This window comes from Corvus moneduloides, chromosome 4 (assembly GCF_009650955.1).
Source record: "Corvus moneduloides isolate bCorMon1 chromosome 4, bCorMon1.pri, whole genome shotgun sequence".
NCBI lineage: Eukaryota > Metazoa > Chordata > Aves > Passeriformes > Corvidae > Corvus > Corvus moneduloides.
In genome coordinates, this window is record NC_045479.1 from 36853049 (window position 1) to 36872938 (window position 19890).

The 19890-nt window shown below is 37.2% G+C and overlaps 1 protein-coding gene across 1 annotated transcript in view; it reads right to left on the minus strand.

Annotated features, from left to right (window-relative positions):
- Nucleotides 1-19890, minus strand: part of ZDHHC17 (zinc finger DHHC-type palmitoyltransferase 17) — a 67695-nt gene that overhangs the window by 21361 nt on the left and 26444 nt on the right. Inside the window, exons 4-9 of the mRNA XM_032106228.1 lie at nt 17035-17112; nt 15528-15672; nt 9263-9327; nt 7787-7949; nt 3039-3164; nt 1628-1770 (exon numbers count right to left, since the gene is read on the minus strand). Coding sequence (XP_031962119.1) covers nt 1628-1770; nt 3039-3164; nt 7787-7949; nt 9263-9327; nt 15528-15672; nt 17035-17112 — 720 coding nt within the window. The remainder of the gene's footprint in view (nt 1-1627; nt 1771-3038; nt 3165-7786; nt 7950-9262; nt 9328-15527; nt 15673-17034; nt 17113-19890) is intronic.

Here is a 19890-nt window from a genome sequence, read left to right on the forward strand (position 1 = left end):
ACTCCATATTCAAGAAGAAATTGCTGTGAAACCTGTGGAAAGCAACACTCTAAACAACTAACCTCCCTGAAATAAAGCTTCTGCATGATCTGCCTAAACACCCTGATATTGATTCATTTTGCTTTTTGTGCTGGTGGCTCCCTCAGGGCGGCCATAGACAAATGTGTGCAGGGAGTAGTTTTTCCATTTCACTTCTTTACTCCCTTACAGTATTCTGTCTCTTCTGTAGTGGAAGTTCCTTAGGTCTTTGGAGAAAACCCTGTAAGGAACATGAGCTCATTTGATGAGTAAGTGACTACACATTTGGACACACAGTAGTTACTCTGCACAAATCTTTCTTTCAGTGACTTCTGTGCATTTGTGTGTGTGTGAAAACAGGGAGGAAAACACAGCTAAGCAGATTAGCTAAAAATTCTACAGAAAGAAGGAAAACACTATTAGAATAACAGCACAAGTTTAATTCAGCTGGGCTTTGTGAAAAACACTTCAGAAAGGATTTATACTAAACATTAAGCAATGGATAAGAGAAAATAAGAATGTTAATCCTGAACACATGTCAGGTAGGCCAAAAATATAAAACTTGATAAAACACAGATCTTGAGAGATTGGAAGAAATCTTGTCCCTCCTTTCTGTAGGAGGCACAGTTGAGGATCTGCATTGTCAAACAGTTTTTTTCTGTGAGAGGAGGCCAGCAAATTGCACAGCCTTAGAGGTGACAAAAAGACTAAACAGATCATCTCCAAGATCCTGCAAAAGCCTGATAACCTTCCACTGCCCTCCCAGTCTTCTAAGTCCACTAAAATCTTCTGAACTTGGTTTAAGGAGCAGATATATTTTCCTCTTCAAACAGAAAGAAAACAGAAGCAAGTGGTTCTAAATAAACATGACATCCAACCCCAGAAAAGTGGAAAGCTCCTAAGCATGGGGATACATCAAGTTCTTCAATCTTGGCCACACATGATAATGATAGGAAAGGAGAGATGATGTAGTCTACAGATCCTGAAAATCCACTGGAGCATGACTAGGTGTGTGTGTGTGTGCACATATATTTGTAGGTGCATTAACAGAAATTTAAAGTAATCATAAATACAACTGAAAGTCTTTATTTTCGGGTAACAAGATGTATAAAAAATACTATCAGAAAGTAGGCTTTTTCTTTAGTCACTTCTTTCCACAATAACAAAAGCTATGAAATCTGATTCTGACTTAATTTCTCTATAAATCTCTTTAGATGCCTTTATGCATTTAAATTACTAAAAAACCCCAGTTTTAATGGTACACTTGCACATTGTCTTTATTACTTTATAGTAACTTTTCCATTGCCTGCTTTCTGTAATATTCATGCTGATAACTCTTTGTAGACAGACATTCAGCACCCTCCTCTGGATAACGACTGAATTTCTGTTCTGCTGTTAGCTTCTGTTAGCTCAGTGGTATTCACCCAAGATAATTCCATGTTTCGCAAGACAAAAGAGCATTACAGGAGCTACAGTTGCACAAGATCTTTCCCAGAAATAAAGACCAATTCCAACAAATGGAAATTTAAGGTTATCTATCCAATAAAGATGCCAGCAAAATACTTCTTGCATGCACACTAAACAGACAGTGTCCCAGTAAAACACTTACTTTGAAAGAAACTGCACCATAGCCCAAACGCCACCATACATCAGCCCTTTAATGAGCCAAGAATCAATATCTAGGTCTGCTATAAACCCAACCAGCCAAATAACTAGGAAAGGAGTTCCCAGCATCACCTTCTGACGGAATTCCTACGTAGAAACAAACACCAGTAAGTAATTATATTTTCAGGAACAGATTGCATAATATTCTCTGATAAACAGAACAGTCACGAAAACTTAAATTCTCAGGAAGCTTTACACTGGGGCATAAATCTTCATAAATTTTTCTCATTTCCTGTATTTACATACCTCCAATGAATTTGCAAGGAAAAGAAACCTTCCTAAAATAATATTATGAATCAGTAACTTTGTTTGTTTTAGAACTGTCTTCTAGAGACTTTGCTGCTAATCCAGAATCAAGGCAACATTAGCACTTCTTAAAGAATCCCTAAGTGTATAAACTGCGGCACAGCACATGACAATCTCAGTGAACTTTTACTACTCACGTAACTGCAGTCTTTAAGTCATACTGAAGCATCTACGAATAAAGATAGGACCTTTTTTATCTTACATTATGCGTGTACATCTCCTGATGAGAGCACTAAACTCTTTCCAGATAATCAAAGCACAGTGACAATGAAATGTACAAATCACTTCAGGTCAATAATTGCTGCACTGTTATAGTGCCACAGGGTTAAAGCACAGATTGTAGCAGTACTTTGAGCATCTTGATGCAATACATCTTTAAATCAAAAAATTATAACAAATCAGTGGAACCAATACTTAATATCCAGCACAACACTCTGCCTGAGTGTTGATGGATACTAAGAAGAAAACATTAACTCTTTTTAAGTTATCAAACAATAGGCACGAGGACAGTTCTTCATGCTAGAGCAGTATGTTAACCCTTACACCCTCATTTCCTGCCTCTTCCTATCTGCAGTATTAAACAATACCCTGAGAAGCAAAAGGCCTCCACGTTAGATATTTATATATTACATTATACAACAAGACTGACTGCTTCTTTCATTCAACCAACAACAATAAACAATACATAATTAGAGAGGAGATCAAAGCTCAGGATACCCAAAATGCTTCTTTCCTCAGCTACCTGAGAGTCAGTTTTGGAAAGCCTTGGCTTACCCCAACAATACGAGACCACTCAATACTTTCCTAATATTGCGTTAGCACAAAAACTAAAAGTAAGGGTATGGAATCTTAGGGTTTTATTTCCTCCTGCTCTAAATAAAGCACATTTTTTTTTCTTTTGCAATTACTTTTTCCATAATAAAAAGACATTCCTTAAAGTTGAAATGTGGGGAAACCACAGTCCTGAACTTCCCATAAACAAACACACAGGTCCCCAAACCAAGAGCAGTGGTAAGATTGATCTACGCAAGTGTTATACTACTGCTTACCTTATCTGCTTTTAGTTTTCTCAGAAACGATGGACTATCATACCCCTTTGCCTGTCTTGCTTCTTGTAGATGATTGATCATCCAAACATTCTTCCTTTGTTTTGCAAGATCAAGTGGTGATTCTCCCTGTCAAGAGTATAAACGTGGGAAACATCCAATTTAAAAATAAAATGCATTTGAAGTACTTTTGAAACAGAAGATTGGCTGTTAAAAACAATACATCTTAAATCAGTTTAACTACATTCTGGCATACTTTTTGCTCTGCAGCTTACTTGACACCAAACATCATTCATTCCTTTTGGTTTTTCACTCTCTCAGAACTATAAAAGTGTGGACAAGTCAAATATTAAATGTATGATCCTGACAAGATGTACGTCCTGACAGTAATAATTGTTGCCTTTGGCATATAACAAATCTGTGTTCCACTATTCTATACACAGTCTATTAGCCTGTAAATGAAAGACTGTGCTTCCCCCTCAGCTATTGACAGGCAGCAGAAATCAAGCAAAGAATAAGAACTTGTGACCCACTGGATCATGGAAAGTCTCTGAAGTCTAAAGCCTGACTTCTTAGTTAATTCTCTGCCTTTTGGCAGAGTGAAGTTACTAATATTATGGAATGCTTCTAGGATTTTTTTTTTCCACAAGCTTAATGTTCTTAGGCTCATTTCAGCTACTGAAGTCCTAGGAAGAAAACATGGAAGAATAAACTGAGTGCTCATGTCCAACTTATTTCAAAACTCTGAGCTTTTACTCTGAGCTTGTGTTTCATATATTTTGGGTGCTAAGCCAGCAATGGCCCATGTTTTTATTTCTGTAATTTCAGAAAGGACTAACAGACGAAGCAAAAGAGAAACACAGAGCAGAAGATACAGGGACCAGAGGTGCCTATCAAACTGATTTGATTTTATTGCTTTTTAAACATTTAGGAAGAGAGCTAAATGAAAAAGTTACTGACTTGGTCTAAAATTATAGAGGAGGCAAGAGACAACCAATTGCAGGTACCTCCAGCTTCAGTTTTGCATTTGACTCTTCCTCTCTTCTACTGGAGTTAACTCCCCTCCTAAACAAATCATTCATGGAGGCTTGAAAAATGGCTGAATCCTCCATCGCTCGGCCCCCTCCTAAAAAAAAAGTGAGACAGGTACTAGAAACTGAAACTACCCAGAAAGGGCAATAATTACTATAGACAGAAGCGATTTCAAAGATTAAAAACTACAGTTAGCTATCTGTATCCCATAGAAAGACAATGGGAATTGAGTACTTAACTGTCATCTTTGCCTTTGAAATCTTGCTCCAAATCTTTAGGAGAGTAAATAGCACAGACTACAAATTATGAGGTGAAGCTTTTTGCTACTTAACAGGACCTTTCACACCTTCTGTGCGAGAAGTATAACTAGCAAAATCAGTTAAAAAAGAATAACCTTCTCTGAGTTAACTTGGCTTCAAAGTTATTTAGCCAGATGTTTTTTTAAACAGATTAAATGAACTCCATTCTCAACAGAAATGCCTGAAATCAAACTATTGGTGCCTGTTTCATCACAAGTTTAATAGCACCTTGAATTACTTGTATCTGGGAAACTCCAGAGATGCTGTTGTTTTAGTATCACCTTATATAGCCAGACTGTAAAGATTACCTGTGGACAAGCAATCCCCTCTGGGAGTTGATCTCCCAAGTAAATCCTGAAGTTGTCTTGGGGTCCAGCTGAGCATCCCTTCCACTAGAGGGCCATGAGACACCTAGGAACTGCCTAGATAAAAAAATTGAGGGAGCTTTAAAGAAGTCTTTGACTATACTTCTCATCATCTGGCCATTTTAATATTTTCCTTGTCTTTACAGGAGTAGTGGATGGCTGACTTGCTTAAAAATTTAAGAAAAAATATATTGGGGAACTTAATCTAGTAACACACTTAAGATTGTCAGCAAGCAATAAGGCTTCAATAATATATTCAATATATATTTAAAGTATTTAGATAGAAAGAATAATCTGAAGAGTCATTATGATAGGGAAATGTACACGTAGACTTCCACGGACAAGCCTAAGATACACTGCATAATCAAGAACTACATTTAAAGTTCAAGAAATGATTCACTTACAGATTAAAAAAAAAAAAAAAAAAAAAATCTTTCTTAGACCTTAAGAGCTCTTTTAGGTCTTTATATCTCTCTACTAAAAAAAGGAGTCTCTGCTCATACTTAAATAAAATTTACAAGTTTTCCCCAATGATAAAATTTACAAGTTTTCCCCAGTGATAACCCGGCTCCCTGGGAAATCCTGTCCTCATCTGCCCAATCTGTCTACTGGTGTGGCAAGATAATTTCCTCAAGAAAAAAAAATCAACCAAACAAAAAAACTCACTCTACTTTGATTACTGAAAAGCAGCTTCTAACTCTAACATTAATCTAGTTCTCAAAAAGAAAAAAAGAAAGTATCTTACTACCGAAAGGAAAATATTAATTTCTTGTACAGTGTAATAAAAGGAGGGTACATAACAAAACAGGACTAACTCACTGCTTGTATCAAGCTTTGCTCTAGAATAGGAGTGCTATTGTTCAAATGCTTCACAAACTGTCATGCAAAGTAAAGAACACCTTCCTGAGATGACTGGTCCTGGTTTGTTCCAACCCTAGGCAGCCAGCAGCATGTGCCTTTCTAACACAGACTAACTGGAGCTGATAACAATAAAGTCAAACCTCGCATCTAATATTTCAGTCACTTCATCATTTGAAGATTAACAGCTTTCAGCCAATGTATTTCTTTAATCTCAGCTGTTTTACCACCATTCTTGGTGAATTCCGTGGGGTATCTGAGAAAAGGACTTCACAAGATAGCGCTGCAGAAATCTGGAAGTGACTGCATTAGAAAGAAGCCCTTCACAATTCCTTTTAATTCTGAGGAAACACGAGCCAAACACTGAACAATTAGTTTTCGGCTCAAAGAAAACTTTTTTGCTGAACAGTCAAAGGAGAGGCACCAAACTGAGTTTCTATATGCCTTTACGAATCCACCAAATTTTCATATTTCCTATATATTTACTACCACTTATCAGCATCCGTTATAAAGGCTGGATGGCAAAACTGACATTGCTCAAATGATTTTGATCCTCTGAAGATTCTAAAAACCTGGGAAGGCATGCAAGAAACCTAGACTCCACTGCGTAAGATAGGCAGTGGTCAGTGAAACCAGACACATGTCTTCTGGCATGACTGGAAAGATTATCATGATCCAGCAGGTTCAAAAACCTATTTTTCTACTGACTGCTGCTGTCTGTCAATAAAGAAGGCAAGACCATGAACTAGCAGGCTAGCAGATACTTCTTCATATAGCCAAACACAGAAATTTTTGTTACAGATTTCGTAAGAGTCCAGAAATGCAGGTAAGGTGATGACTTCAGAACTCTAATCACATTAATCAGTCTGTCAAGACAAGCAAGGTATGACATACTGATTTTTTTTCCACAAAAATACCTTAATTTTTTTACCATAGGTGGCATAGGAAAATAGCTTTTCAACACAAGAAGTGAGACTAGAAGCATAATTCATCCACACAACTGACCTTACAGACCAGGAATAATATATATTCACACCTCAGTGCATGCAAGAGGCTAGCTGATTTGTTTTAAACATGTAAAAAGCCATGATTTCTTCCAGTGAGTTTTCATTCATGATTATGAACATTTCTGATATTCTGAAGTGGATGTAGGAGCTAAAAAGCTGCCAGCAAAATTTGGCTGCACCCTTAAAAAGGCTGTTCCATGCTCTTCAAGAAAACTGATGCATACTTTTCTTTTTTTTTTTTTTTTTTAAATATAGTTCTATCACTTGTGTCCAAGCAAAATAGGCCCTGGCCATCTTAATCAGTAGAAAAAATGGTGAAAGGACAAACAAATTAAATTATGTGTTAACACATTAAAGCTGTGTTTTCAAGTGTAACCACTCTGCCTGTAGCACTCTTTAAGTGGAAAATACAAATATTTGCAGAGAAATTGAGAATTCTTTTTCTGAAAGTGAATTCTCTGACACCACAGATGAAACAGTTTGGGCAGCAAAATGCATCTAAGTTGATATACAGAGCATCTGGAGGTAATGGATAAAACCACATCCCAAAGGCACACCTTCCAAGGCTGGAGAAGCTCCAAGTCTGTGGCAGAAATTCTAAGAGCTGTTTTGCTGGTCTAACATATGCTGGAGACAGGCTCTGTTAGTACAGAATCTAGATGCATTGTTAAGAAATTCTAGTAATCAGGCAAGTTAAGTTCACATGCAAAAAAAGAGCCCCTTTGCTTATTTTACTCCTACTGGCATTTTCAGGCTTCCAGTTTGCTTACTAGCACTGGGAGACCGACTAGAGAGAGAATTTGTCAGCTCTCTGGAAGAGGACAGAGATGTCTCACATCTCACTCCAACAACAGTCACCTCAGAACTTCACTAGAAGATACTCAGTCAGGTTTCCAGTTCTGCATCCAAATACACCGGTCTTCACACATGCAGTCTAATTGCACACCCCACTCGCCTATATTTACACATAATCATTGTTACATTATTTACTTGAGTATTTTTCATGGTGCAAAACTAGTGGTTATGCATCACTGTTAGGAAAGAAACTGCCAAATGACACATTAGTGGCATTGGTTTTGCTCCATCTTCATGATCCCACTATACCCACAATGACCTATCCTTGAGATTTATCATAGGCTCTGTTATTTCTGCCTCAAACCACTTCCAGTTAAAATAGACCAAACGTTTACCTTAATATTTTGAGCATCAACATTAGCTCCAGCTTCTAACAGAAGACTAATAACTGTAGTATTTCCTGCTAGCACAGCCCAGTGCAATGCTGTGTTTTTGTGGTATTTGTCTCCCAGATTAACCGAAACATTAAATGTAAGTAGCAATCGCGTTGGATCCACACTAGGAAAGAAAATTCTTGTTAGATCTACAGATGAACTCAAATACATCCCAACTTATTGCTGAAGCATTCAATTTCTATGAAGATCATTAATCAGGTATACTATGTAATAGCAAAGTGACATTTTTTGCTGCCAATTATGAATGACCCAAAAATCTCTTCCCACCAAAACCAACCACCATTCTGATGGCTTTTAAAGGATCTCCCTAAGACAGCTCATTCTGGGATATCACAAAACATTTGTTCTACAGTTCTAGTTTTGTGTTTACCAAAAATCTAATAATACTAACAGATTTGTAAAAATATGCACACGATTATATACTTGAAAAACGGAAGTTCAAAACATGTTATGTTTCCACTTCACAATCCAGAAGATGAAGATAAAATAGGATGAGAATGTTGGTAACGGCAGGTATTGGTAAGAGCTAGCTTGTGCTCCTCCCAGCAATTGATGGAGATGGGCCCTTCCAAACAGGAATCTAATCCGAACGTTTGTTCTTTGGAGAAGTGTTATTTTTCATCAATTTTTTCCAATCATCTCCACAGGAAGGAATAGTGAATACCTCTTCACAGTACTTTCTCTCTTGAAAAAGTCATTGCACTGGGTTTGGCTGAAATCAAGTTAATCTTCTCCATAGTAGCTCCTATGGTGCTGTTTTGGATTTGTGATCAAAGCAGGATGGTAACACAGGGATGCTTTAACTATTGCTGAGCAGTGCTTACACAGAGTCAGGGCCTTTGCTGTTCCTCATGCTGCCTGCCAGTGAGCAGGCTGCGGGTGCACAAGAAATTGGGAGGGGACACAGCTGGGACAGCCGACCCCAACTGACCAAAGAGATATCCAATACTGCATGGCAGTGTGCTCAGCAATAAAAGCTGGGGAAGAGGAGTAGGAAGCAGAGAACATTCAGAGTTACAGCACCTGCCTTGCCAAGTAACTGTTACAGGTGATAGAGCCCTGATGACCTGGAAATGGCTGAACTTCTGCCTACTGATGGAAAGTAACAAATTAATTCCTTATTTTGCTTTATCTTTTCAACTGTGTTTATTGCAATGCATGAGTTTTCTCACTTTTACCCTCCTGATTCTCCTCCTCATCCCACTTGGCGGGAGTGAGGAAGCAGCTGTGTGGGGCTGAGCTACCAAGTGGGATGAATTCACAATAACCATAAATGAAGAAAGATAAAAAGGCAACTGTGGAAAGAACACTGACTAGTTAACAACAGAAAAAATACTTCCCAAAAAACCCCAAAACAAGTCACTACTATATGCCACTTGGTTAACATTAAGATAAAGTCAAAACTGCACATATTACCTATGTGTTCTGTAAGCTGCCCACATTAAAGGTGTCATTCCATTTTGATCCATCATATCTACATCCTAAAAAAAATGAAAAAAACCAAAACTTGGTGAGATAAGTAAGCATACTCAAGATCCAGCAGATACAAGGTTTGCAATGAGAAGCAGTGTTCTAAGACTAATCATCTGAATAGGAAGAAAAACTAGCAAGCTTTTAGCAAATAGAATTTAAAAAGTGAAAATAAACATTAACGCCACCATTGCCAAAATACAACCATTCCAATCTATTTTGGAAACTATGAAATAGTCATGCTGTGTAAGACCAGTAGTTTCTAATTTACTATTAATCTGCAACATTAAAGATATATATAGATGGTGTATTACTACATTCAAAATATACAGAAGAAAATTAAAATAATGCACCTATATTTAAAAAGATACTTGACAAATTACTAGAAATACCACTGTCTGGATCCTACATCCTACTACATGCCAGTCGCATCGATTTTTCCACTTCCAAGCAATTTTCCTTAGTTCATAGAGTTCCAAAGGTATTCATGTATCTGGATACCAAGCTAATGGATGCCAGAGAATTTTAAAGTTGAAAAAAAGACATTAATAAAAACAACCTGCTCAGAAATAAAAATGATCTATAATCAAGTGGTGACTAAACCAATGGCTAAAAATAAATAAATAAATAAAACCATTATTACATTTAACAGAAGGTAGCCACAGAAAGACAAAAAAGCACCACCCAGACAGTTCTTTTAGACTCGTCAGAAAGGATTAATATCTAAGCATTTTTCCCTCTTTCCTCACCTGCCTAGGGAAGTTGGCAATTCCTAAACACTCCGAGGCAGATTAGACTCTCAAGCACATTTGGGCAGGTTTCACAGATCAGCACTAAAAAAATCACTGCAAGTTAACATAATGCAGGACATGAAGAGTTTTCCTTACAGGCAACAGAGCTATGACAGCATTTCCTATGCCACTTCCCTCAGTTCTTACAAGGAAAATTAGATTGAAAGTGTTTCAATGAAGTCTTCTGCTAGAGGAATTCCTGACAAAAACCCAGAAAGTGAATGATGTTGCTTTCTGTCATCCCTAGAACCTTCCCTGCTCCAGTAGTCTGCGAAATGCCCAGCACCCTGGGATCCTGACTCACGCTGCTGCTAGCCTGACCCAAGCAGTTGTTTCCCAGAAAATCCAACTTAGTTCCTCCAAAGAATTGCTTTCAAAACACCTCTAGCCTGCAGATAACTTTATATTTCTGAGTTTTTACTCTGTCACCTAATTTAAGAAAAAAATAAAGGAAATTTAAAAAACGAAGTTATGGAGGAAAAGAACAGTTACTTGATTTACTTGCTTGTACTGTTTGTTCAGAAGAGTTACATGGCTGGAGATCAGGATCCAACTCTGTCTGCCCACAGGACTTGTCTAGGTTAGATCCTTTTGAGCCTACCAGGACCACATAACCAGCTGGCATTGCCTTTAACCCCCTGTGGCTGAGATCATGAAGGAAATTAGAACCACTGCCCAATCTCAAGTTCATTCATCCTTGAGAAGCACGACTGATTCACAGCTCACACTGTGTGAACTACATTCTTGGAAGACTGTACAATTTACCACAACATGAACAATCACTCTTTCATCTTTAGATTTCGTATAGAAAAGCACCTCTCTGTGACAGTAGGAACATGTTTGGGTGTAAGCAGAACAATTCCTTCAATGATTCCACCTGACAAATCCAAACTACACTTTGACACTCAGCTAAAAGAAAAAACCCAAACCCATGAGCTCCAGACTATTCCCTGCACATAAGTCACCTGGACAGGCTACAGCTATTACTCATATTCAACTACTACATTGGCTGAGGCAGACCCCTTTTCAAAGGAACTTTAATGAGAAGCAAAGCAACTAAGATCGACTTGCAAACTGCTGTATAGATGTAACAAACATGATGTAGCTGTGGATAGCAAACACGTGCTCTAACAAACCTCTCATGAAAAATTCCTTGTTATTTCTTCATATCATTACCATAACCATAGAACAAGTGAGACATTTTAGAAAGAAAGCTCTGTTCCTGCTTTTTACCAAAGAGAGGACTGAGGAAAAAAAGTAAACCTTCAGCAGCTGGTACCTACTAAGAGACTCTTTTTCTATTCTGGTGTGTACCAACAGGCACTTTAGCATTAATTTCTTGTTTAACTCTAGGTGACAGATCAGTGCTCATGAAGGGGCGTGCCTGTGCTGTTAGGACATGGTGCAAGCATTGCAAGAATCAAAGATTCCAACAGTAAGTGATGCAATGATCAAAAATTGCACATACTGCTGCCCTCTGCATGTGGTTCAAGTGTGAACACTGTGGACCACAACTGGCAAAATCTCCTCTTGTTCTAAGGTACAACTCTGGTTCTGAAAGAGAAGAAACTTTGCACATGCAAAGATAACCAGACTCAATCCTAGGACACTAATATGAGATTGCAAAAAAGCTTTCAGAGAGGCAAAAATAGTGGGGAGAAAGAGCTTTCTGCACGAAAAGGAGTTGCAGCAACTCCTCTGCTGCTTAATACTACTTTCTGAAAGCAAGGGTTGACAAGGAAGGATTCTGAAGGGCTGCTAGAGATCAGCATTAGGCTGACCAGGACATTTAACAAGCAATGGTCAAACCAGTACTGTGACGTGATACAGCCTTTCCAAAAGCAAAGAATGCATCAAGAGATCCTACTCAGAATTACATCCAATTACGCAGAAAAGGAATCAGGAATGTGCTCCTCTTTAGAACCATTACTGCTTGTTTCACAAAACACAGACCTTCACAGAAAAGACCCATCACATCCTTGCTCAGAATCCTATTCTCCATAAGGAAAAGATCCCTTTCACATGAACTGCTGCCCAGGGAAAGGAAAAAGCATATCGTAAAGAAGATTTATCAGTAAGGGTGATGTAAGCCTGACAGTATTTCTTAATTTAGGAAAGACATGCTAGTTACTGACTGGAAGCAGAGATTTTGTAGGATTCCTATGGAATGAACAGAGCACAGACCAACAAGAAAGGCAACACACAGAACTAAACCTACCTCATTCCTTCAAACAGAAGCTCTGTTCTGAATATCCTAGTCCATCAAACACACAGTCAGTCTTGACAGTCATAAGGAAGAACACAACTGGACTTACAGTTCTGTAAGTAATGTGCTCTGAGTTGGTTAGGAAATAAAATACTTGGTTCAGAGTCTTAATGCTGGCCTGAGCTCGGTGGAGAGAAGGAGCCTCAGTGGCAACTGAGGTGACAATGCTTAGGAACACTGCTCATGGACCACAGCACCAAAGTAACCAAGGCTGCTGGTACCACACTGGTATCTCCTAACCTAGATGCCACCTACTTCTAAGCCATAGCTCAGAAGGTGACCCTACATAGCTCGAGACATTAGTTAACATACAAAGTTGCAACTCTGAGAATAAACAAAAAATGCACTTGATGAGTAAGTTCTAGTTAAACTATGAAAATGATAGTTGAACTATGAGTAAGATATAGTTAAACTATAATTTTAGAACTAGAATATTTCTTACATGATTTTACTCTACAAGCAACTTTATAGTCACTCATCTGGGATTAAGTTACCTCGCACATGCACAGGATGAGAACACATTATTCAACCATTCGTATACCACATCCATATCTTAACTTATTCTAGGTGAATGTTTGTGTATGCAAGGTCCTGATATGCCTCTGGCATTTTAGGTAGTGTAAGCACAATATCAAGCAGTCAAATTATACATTGAACATTTTTAAGTGCCTTCAAGATCTTTTCCAATTTTTCTTTCTCACATTTTTTAAAAATAAAGATCTTACCTAAACTTGAACTATGCTACAGATTCTGTTATTTGATTTCTGATTATGTTTATATCATGTACTTGTCCCAGGCTTGATTTTGACCCAGGCTGACACAAACAACATGTGTAAATTCTGATACAGCCAGGTATCAGTCTCTCAGAATTCAGTGAGAGACATGACTAAATAAAAAGCAACAGCTGTCTGCTGCCCCTTGGCTGAGTAGTACTTGCTGGCATGAAAGTTGGTTCACTTCCAATCAAAGCCAGAGGGCATTTGACCAAGAGCTCCTCCCCTTCACCACGCTCCAGAAGCTAGAGGACTGGACTCAAGCCTCAGATTGCAAATTTAACCATTGGCTGCTGCAGCCCAGAAGAGAGTGAAACAGCAACACTGAAGCTGGATTCCAGCTGTCTCAAAAACAGACAAGCTAGAAATTAGGAGCAATTTCTTAATCCACCTGTCAGTTCTCTATTCAGTTATGAAAGCTGGCTCTTCTCTGACCACACTCATCCACAAAGGCATCAGGATCAGAACTAACACAGCACAACAGTCTACACTGATCCTTATTTTGATGTTTATTTAGTTGTCATTTGCCACACAGGTATTACAATTAGGTTCAGAACAAGGGCTAGCCTACTCTTGGATATAAGGGAACCCGGTCTCTTTAAAGACCAAAGGCAATTAAGTAGTAGTATATAGGGTAAGCCCACAGAAGCAAAAGCAGTTGAAGTTTCCAAATCCAAATCTCAGCACTACAAAGAAGGTGGGGAAAGAAATAAAAAGGAGAGATTAATGACCTCAGTACTAATTAAAGGAAGATTAAAAAACAGAATCATGTATTTCCCATAGCTTCTAGACAAGCCACGTAGTTTCTGTAGTTGTATGCAATACAGCTAGAGAACTATGATTTTAGCGATTGTTAGTACAATGCTATTAATAGTACTAGATTTTAAACATGCAAATCAATATATGATTTTTAAAGTTCAATATTTTGAAGTGCTGTGAAAAATCACTGTTAAAATTAATTTACATTTACATCATGGAAAGAATACCAAAATCCTACTTGATAATATTTGAGGGATTTAATAAAAATCAGTGTTTTAAAAACTATTGATAAGAAGAACTGTTTTCAAAGTAACAGGTTTTCATTTTTAAGGCGATTTTTATGTCTTTATGTATGTACTCATGTAAAGACATACAGCTTCTTTTGAATTGAAGCATTATATGTTCAAATAAACAGGACAAATCTGTATATAAACATGAAGACAAACAAAGGGAGACTTCATAATCACAGTAGAATATTTTAAAGGCTATTAGTACTTTATTAATGCTATGCTTTAAACAAGTTCACACTTGTATAATATCAGCAAGATTTTTCTGGTAACATAAAATCCCCATATAATTATATGTAATTTGAGAAGAAAATACAAAACTTGCTCCTCATGCAAACACATTCCTCTCCAATCATTATTTCTTACAAAACAACAGTTATACAAAATAGGATCAGACTCTTCTTTTGCCTAGCTTACTCTTTACCATACACTAAGTACTGTTTTACCAAACAGATACAAACTGAATACTGCCTGGAGCAATAGCTTGGGGTTTTTTACATATACAGGTATAAGTAATTTTCTGCAGCAAATTTAGTATTTGTTTTATACAGACCAAACTCACTGATTTCATATTCTACATGACTCACTGGATCATATCTCACTTGGTATTTGAAAGAGTAAGCAGAATACAGAAGTGTGAACAGCTTTAGTAGTACTGTCATACAAGAGATGGGCTTTGACTTTTCTATATGGTTTACACAGTAAATCAAATTTGTGCTTCAGGCACATGCCTATGGGTGAGTAAATCTACAAATTACAGTGCAGGGGTGCATAGCAAAAACAGGATCAAGTTTTTGAGCAGACAGAATGACAGATGGGACACAAGAGGAACAGTAATGAATACACATTATATACACACTTTACAGATCTAGAAGTAATATAAGGGGCTAGCAAGAAGGTCTGGGGTCGTTTGGTTTTCTATTTACACAAGGAAGTAATTAGGAACAGCAATAAATTAAAAGTTGTTGACTGATATGTCACTAGATTCTTTATCCATGTATAACTGATGATTCTACGAAGAATTCTGCAACACTTGCTACCATTGTCACAGTTACATCTAAAGATTAAATTCATTAGAAATAAAGAATTAGAATTTCCATATACTACATTAGACAGGTGTGAATTAAAGCCAAAGTACTCAGACCACTGTTGCAGGAAATTAATTTAATAGGTGGCACATCAACATTGCAGTCTACAAAAAAGGACATGGAATTATTTTTATATTTATTCAAGTAAATATTTCGCATTTCCTTAATGACAGGTATAAGTTTCAATTGTGTTCCTACTCTAAATTTTAGCAGAATCTATGTAAATATGGTATTACTTAAAATTTACCTGTCCCTTTGCTATCAGGTAAGCAACAATTGAAGTATGTCCAAACTGGGCAGCCAAATGAATACAGCTACATCCTTCTCCATCAATTAGCGACGGGTCTGCCCCATATTTCATCAGCTGTACAACCATGGATAAGTGACCCTGTCTAAATGTAACAAAACACAAAAAAACAAACAGCTGAATAACTATATGCAGGAAAACTATTAAAATTTGAATACTGAAATACAACAAAGATGTTTAGCAGTTTATTACTCTATCAGAACTCCCACACTTTAACTCATACTTTAAAAACAGCAACTGTCATGATCTGATTCTCCAACTGAGTAAGCAAATTCATTTATATGAGAAATTCTATGCATATAGTGCATTCATCACATGCAATTTGCTTAACTGTACTGCATAGCAAAAAAGACAGTCAACAAAAAAAGTTACTTTTTAGAAATCTAATGTTTAGAAATCTAATCTGTGACTTCTTCCATACCATATATGAAACCTGCTATTTTAAGAGATGTCAAACTGGCTAGATACTCTCACTTTTTGTGGAGCTTAAAAACTGTGGTAAAACAAAAAAAGGGGGAAAAGAGAAAATTGAAGGTCTACATTTCCTCCACCCTGTGTTGAAAGCTTATGCGTCTTTATGGCATAATGAGCACAGACAAATCCTTCTTTTAGACATGGTGCCTAAGTGTCAGTACACAGCTTCTGACATGAGCAAAAGATCTTTTCAATTTTTCAGAAGCACCTTCAGACAATGCTTCATAGAACAGATTGCAGGTATGAATGAACACCAGGAAATTTAGTCAAGATTTTGTGCTATTTACACAATCACAGACTGTGATCTGTAACAAAAAGAATATAGAAGATGAAGTCTTTAATTGAGGCTAACAACCAAGTCCTCACCTTTAGCAAACAGATTATTTTGATACATCAAATCTTCTAAAAGCTGATTTTCCAAGTCTCTTTTTGCCATCTACAGTTAAAAATACTAATATGGACACTGTTTCTTTCCCACCCATTTCTAGGTGGTTGTCTGAAGGAGCAGGTACTGCTTGAAGGCTGTCTTCAATTTTTTCCAGCCATAGTCGTTCTCTGACCATCTTCTAGATAAGAAACCTGATTTTAAGTGTATCTTTAAAAAAATCCACACATGCAATAGAACACTGCAAGGACAGTGTCACACAAAATCATCCCGAGACCCATCTGCAAAAGTGCCACTGAACTCCAGACAACTTGACAAAAACAAGATCTCAGAAGTAAGAGCAAGGTAAGTTGCCTATACTTTGCTTGTTGTTCTATTGTAGCAATCATCTTCCTCTACATCAGAAAAAACCACATGCTGAAAGCTCCTTTATTTCAAACATGCAACATTCACAGTGAACTCAGTTATTAAAGACTGAATTAATTCTAGTACTAAGTATCCCCATAAAATACAACCATTTCATAAAACTATCAGTACTCCATGTTAAGCAAAGAAACAGACAGAAAATTTCAGAAGACTTTTTCCTACCTTGTTGCCCAATGAAGTGGGGTAGAATTTAAATCTCCCCCAAGCTGATCAACAATAGCACCTTTTGATATATAGTATCTGGAATAACAGAAAGAGTAAACATTATTGCTTGTTTTGGTTAAATAGAAAGGACACAAGTGAGCATGTTTGATATAATGCAAAACAGGCAGTTAGAGATCAGACGACCAGAACCTTTTCTTGCCTTCTTATAACATTCCTTTTTAGAGGTCAAGCATATAATTTCAATTTTTTTGCATTTCTGACAAGGGTTGGGAGACTAGGGATGTCTCCTACTGTGTTTTAAACATTACGCTATTTCCTAGTTTTATTCTATAAACTAACTGCTATATCCAGTTGTACAAACTGTGCTACTACAGAAGCATTATGGGGCTGTTGCATTAAATACAATTCTGAATTACTGGTAGAAGATTATGATGCTAGAAGACTATAATTTTTAGATAATTTTGGCTAAATAACAGAAGTATATACCATTAGACTTGCAGCTTGTAAAATCATTGGAATAACCCTGCTGAAGTCACTGATCCCAGAGATCACACTTAAATTTAAGTTACACATTTAGTGAAGGACTAAGATTTTTACATACTTCTCAATCATTATTAATCAAAGGAAAAAAACCATCTGAGTATTTAAAAAATATTTCTAAATGATGGACTAGAAATTATTTTTCCCTTGAGAACATTTATGCAAAGATAGCTATCTGTAAAAACAAAAGAAGCTACCTATTTTTAACTGCAACAATTCACATTCATAGTCATTTGCAATGTTTCTGTGAACTGTTTTCATTGCTGGGACACTAAGCTAGCAATATTATTTTTCCTTTGTGAAAGAAAATGCATGCTGTAGAAAGGTATCAATGTTTCTAAACACAGGCCTTCCCAGAAGGCTTCTAGTTTTTCATTCACCACTGTCTAACCTTTGAAAAGTACTACCTAGCTGTAGATTTAAGTGTTTGCACATTTCAAATACCTGTGCCTACAGACCTTTCACTTCGAAAATACCTGTCAGGTATATATGAACGCTGCTCTTCCACCCACACAAGCTGTCCTTCAAATCCTCAACATTGAAGTTCTGGCACCACAAACTCTGCTAAGTGTTTCATGACACAGCAAGAAGAAGGGCAACAAACAGAACAACTTGAAAAACATTACTCTTAAGTAACTACCTTCATTTTCTAGAGTGCTTATGGATTCAGAGAATGAAATTTCAAAAACAGCCCTTCTAGGAACCTTTAGGAACAGAAACTGAAAAATGCATGTCACTCTAAACACAACTATAGAAAAAGTTCTTTTACACAGTTGCTTTAGAGCCATCAGACACAATGGAGTACTTCAACAGACTTGCCAAAGGAAAAAAACAGTGTGTAAGACAAATAAGATCTGCTCTGATTGATGCAGGACAGTCCACTCCACTGGTCTCCAACACTAAAAGAACAAAATTTTAACATCTCTGCAGAAGTTAAGTTCTTTAATTTCTCCATGAGAAAAAACGAAGATCTTGTCAAAGTCTTGGTCCCATCTAGGTGAAAACACAAAGCACATATATGGTAAAGAAACAAAGTAATTTTGTTACAGTGAAGTATCAGCTACTAACAGGAGCTATTTAGTCCCCCTTGGGAAGGAGCTACAAAGGAAATCTTGTCTAGATAAAAAGACAGCACAGAGAAAATTCACAGTCAAAGCTTGGATTCATCTCTCTGATGTGACAGCCACTCATAGGGAGGTGAACACTAAACAGATTGTCTTCATTCAAACACTGGTCCTTGCAGAAAAGCAGAATATGTTCAGATTATACTGACAGCAGAACTGCTTACTGGTTAGTAGGTTTTATTTAGAAGGAAGAACTTGCAGTTTGACAACTGGGAAAAGACAAGGCGACAATCTCCTGCCAGATGGTGCATTGAAGTAACATTTTATGTTTCTTTAAGGGTGTTTTTAGACTTAGTTGAGATTTATCACTGCATTTTGGTTTCAGTACACAAAAATGGTAAGATTTTTCTGCAAAACCAGACTGAGAACTTAATCTCCTTGTCTAAGCAGATCTTGCAGAAGGAAATTTGTGCTAGATGAGAAGATCCCTGAAGAAAGAAAGAACTGGGCAATCCCACTCTCAGTGAGTCATCTAAGCTTCCACTAGAAGATGCCAGGCATTCAAGTCCTATTTAAGCAAGCTACTCACACTCAAAGCAAGCAGATCTCAAAAGAGGTCACCTTAAGAAGAAAATACATCCACTGATCTCCACATTAGGATCACTAAGTCTTTGGCAGGCATTTGAAAACTACCTCAGCTTGCATTTGGTGCTTGAGGAATCAAAGTGCATGCAGTCACTTACTAGAAGAAGGAAAAGTAGAAGAGAAATCTTTGTCTGGAGAAAGCTTGACACAGGGGATGGGGACATACAGGCAGTAAGTAACTGTAGAGACATAAGGCCATTTTTTGCATTTTTACAAAACCAAGTTGAAGACATACCAAGACATCAGTGACACGATGAAAACACAACAGTGTTGTAGACACTTATCCCTGATTCTACAAAAATATGAAAAGGTTCTGTCGTTTTCCTTATCAATAGGTCCCACTGTTACCTACACTGGAACACAAGTCTCACAATAGATGGGATGAAGAAATACTAAAAAGAAGACAAGTCTAATGTCAAGCCTGCACTCCCCACAGACAAGCTGCTAAGCTACTTCATTGGAAAGAACTTATATAGTCAACACCCACCAAGCCAGACACTGAGATCTGGTATCACAAGAGTAGACAACTTTATCTCTGTAGTACCAAGCTTGGTAGCCAACATATTTAATGAAATTATCCACTGCACATAATGGGGAAATAGAG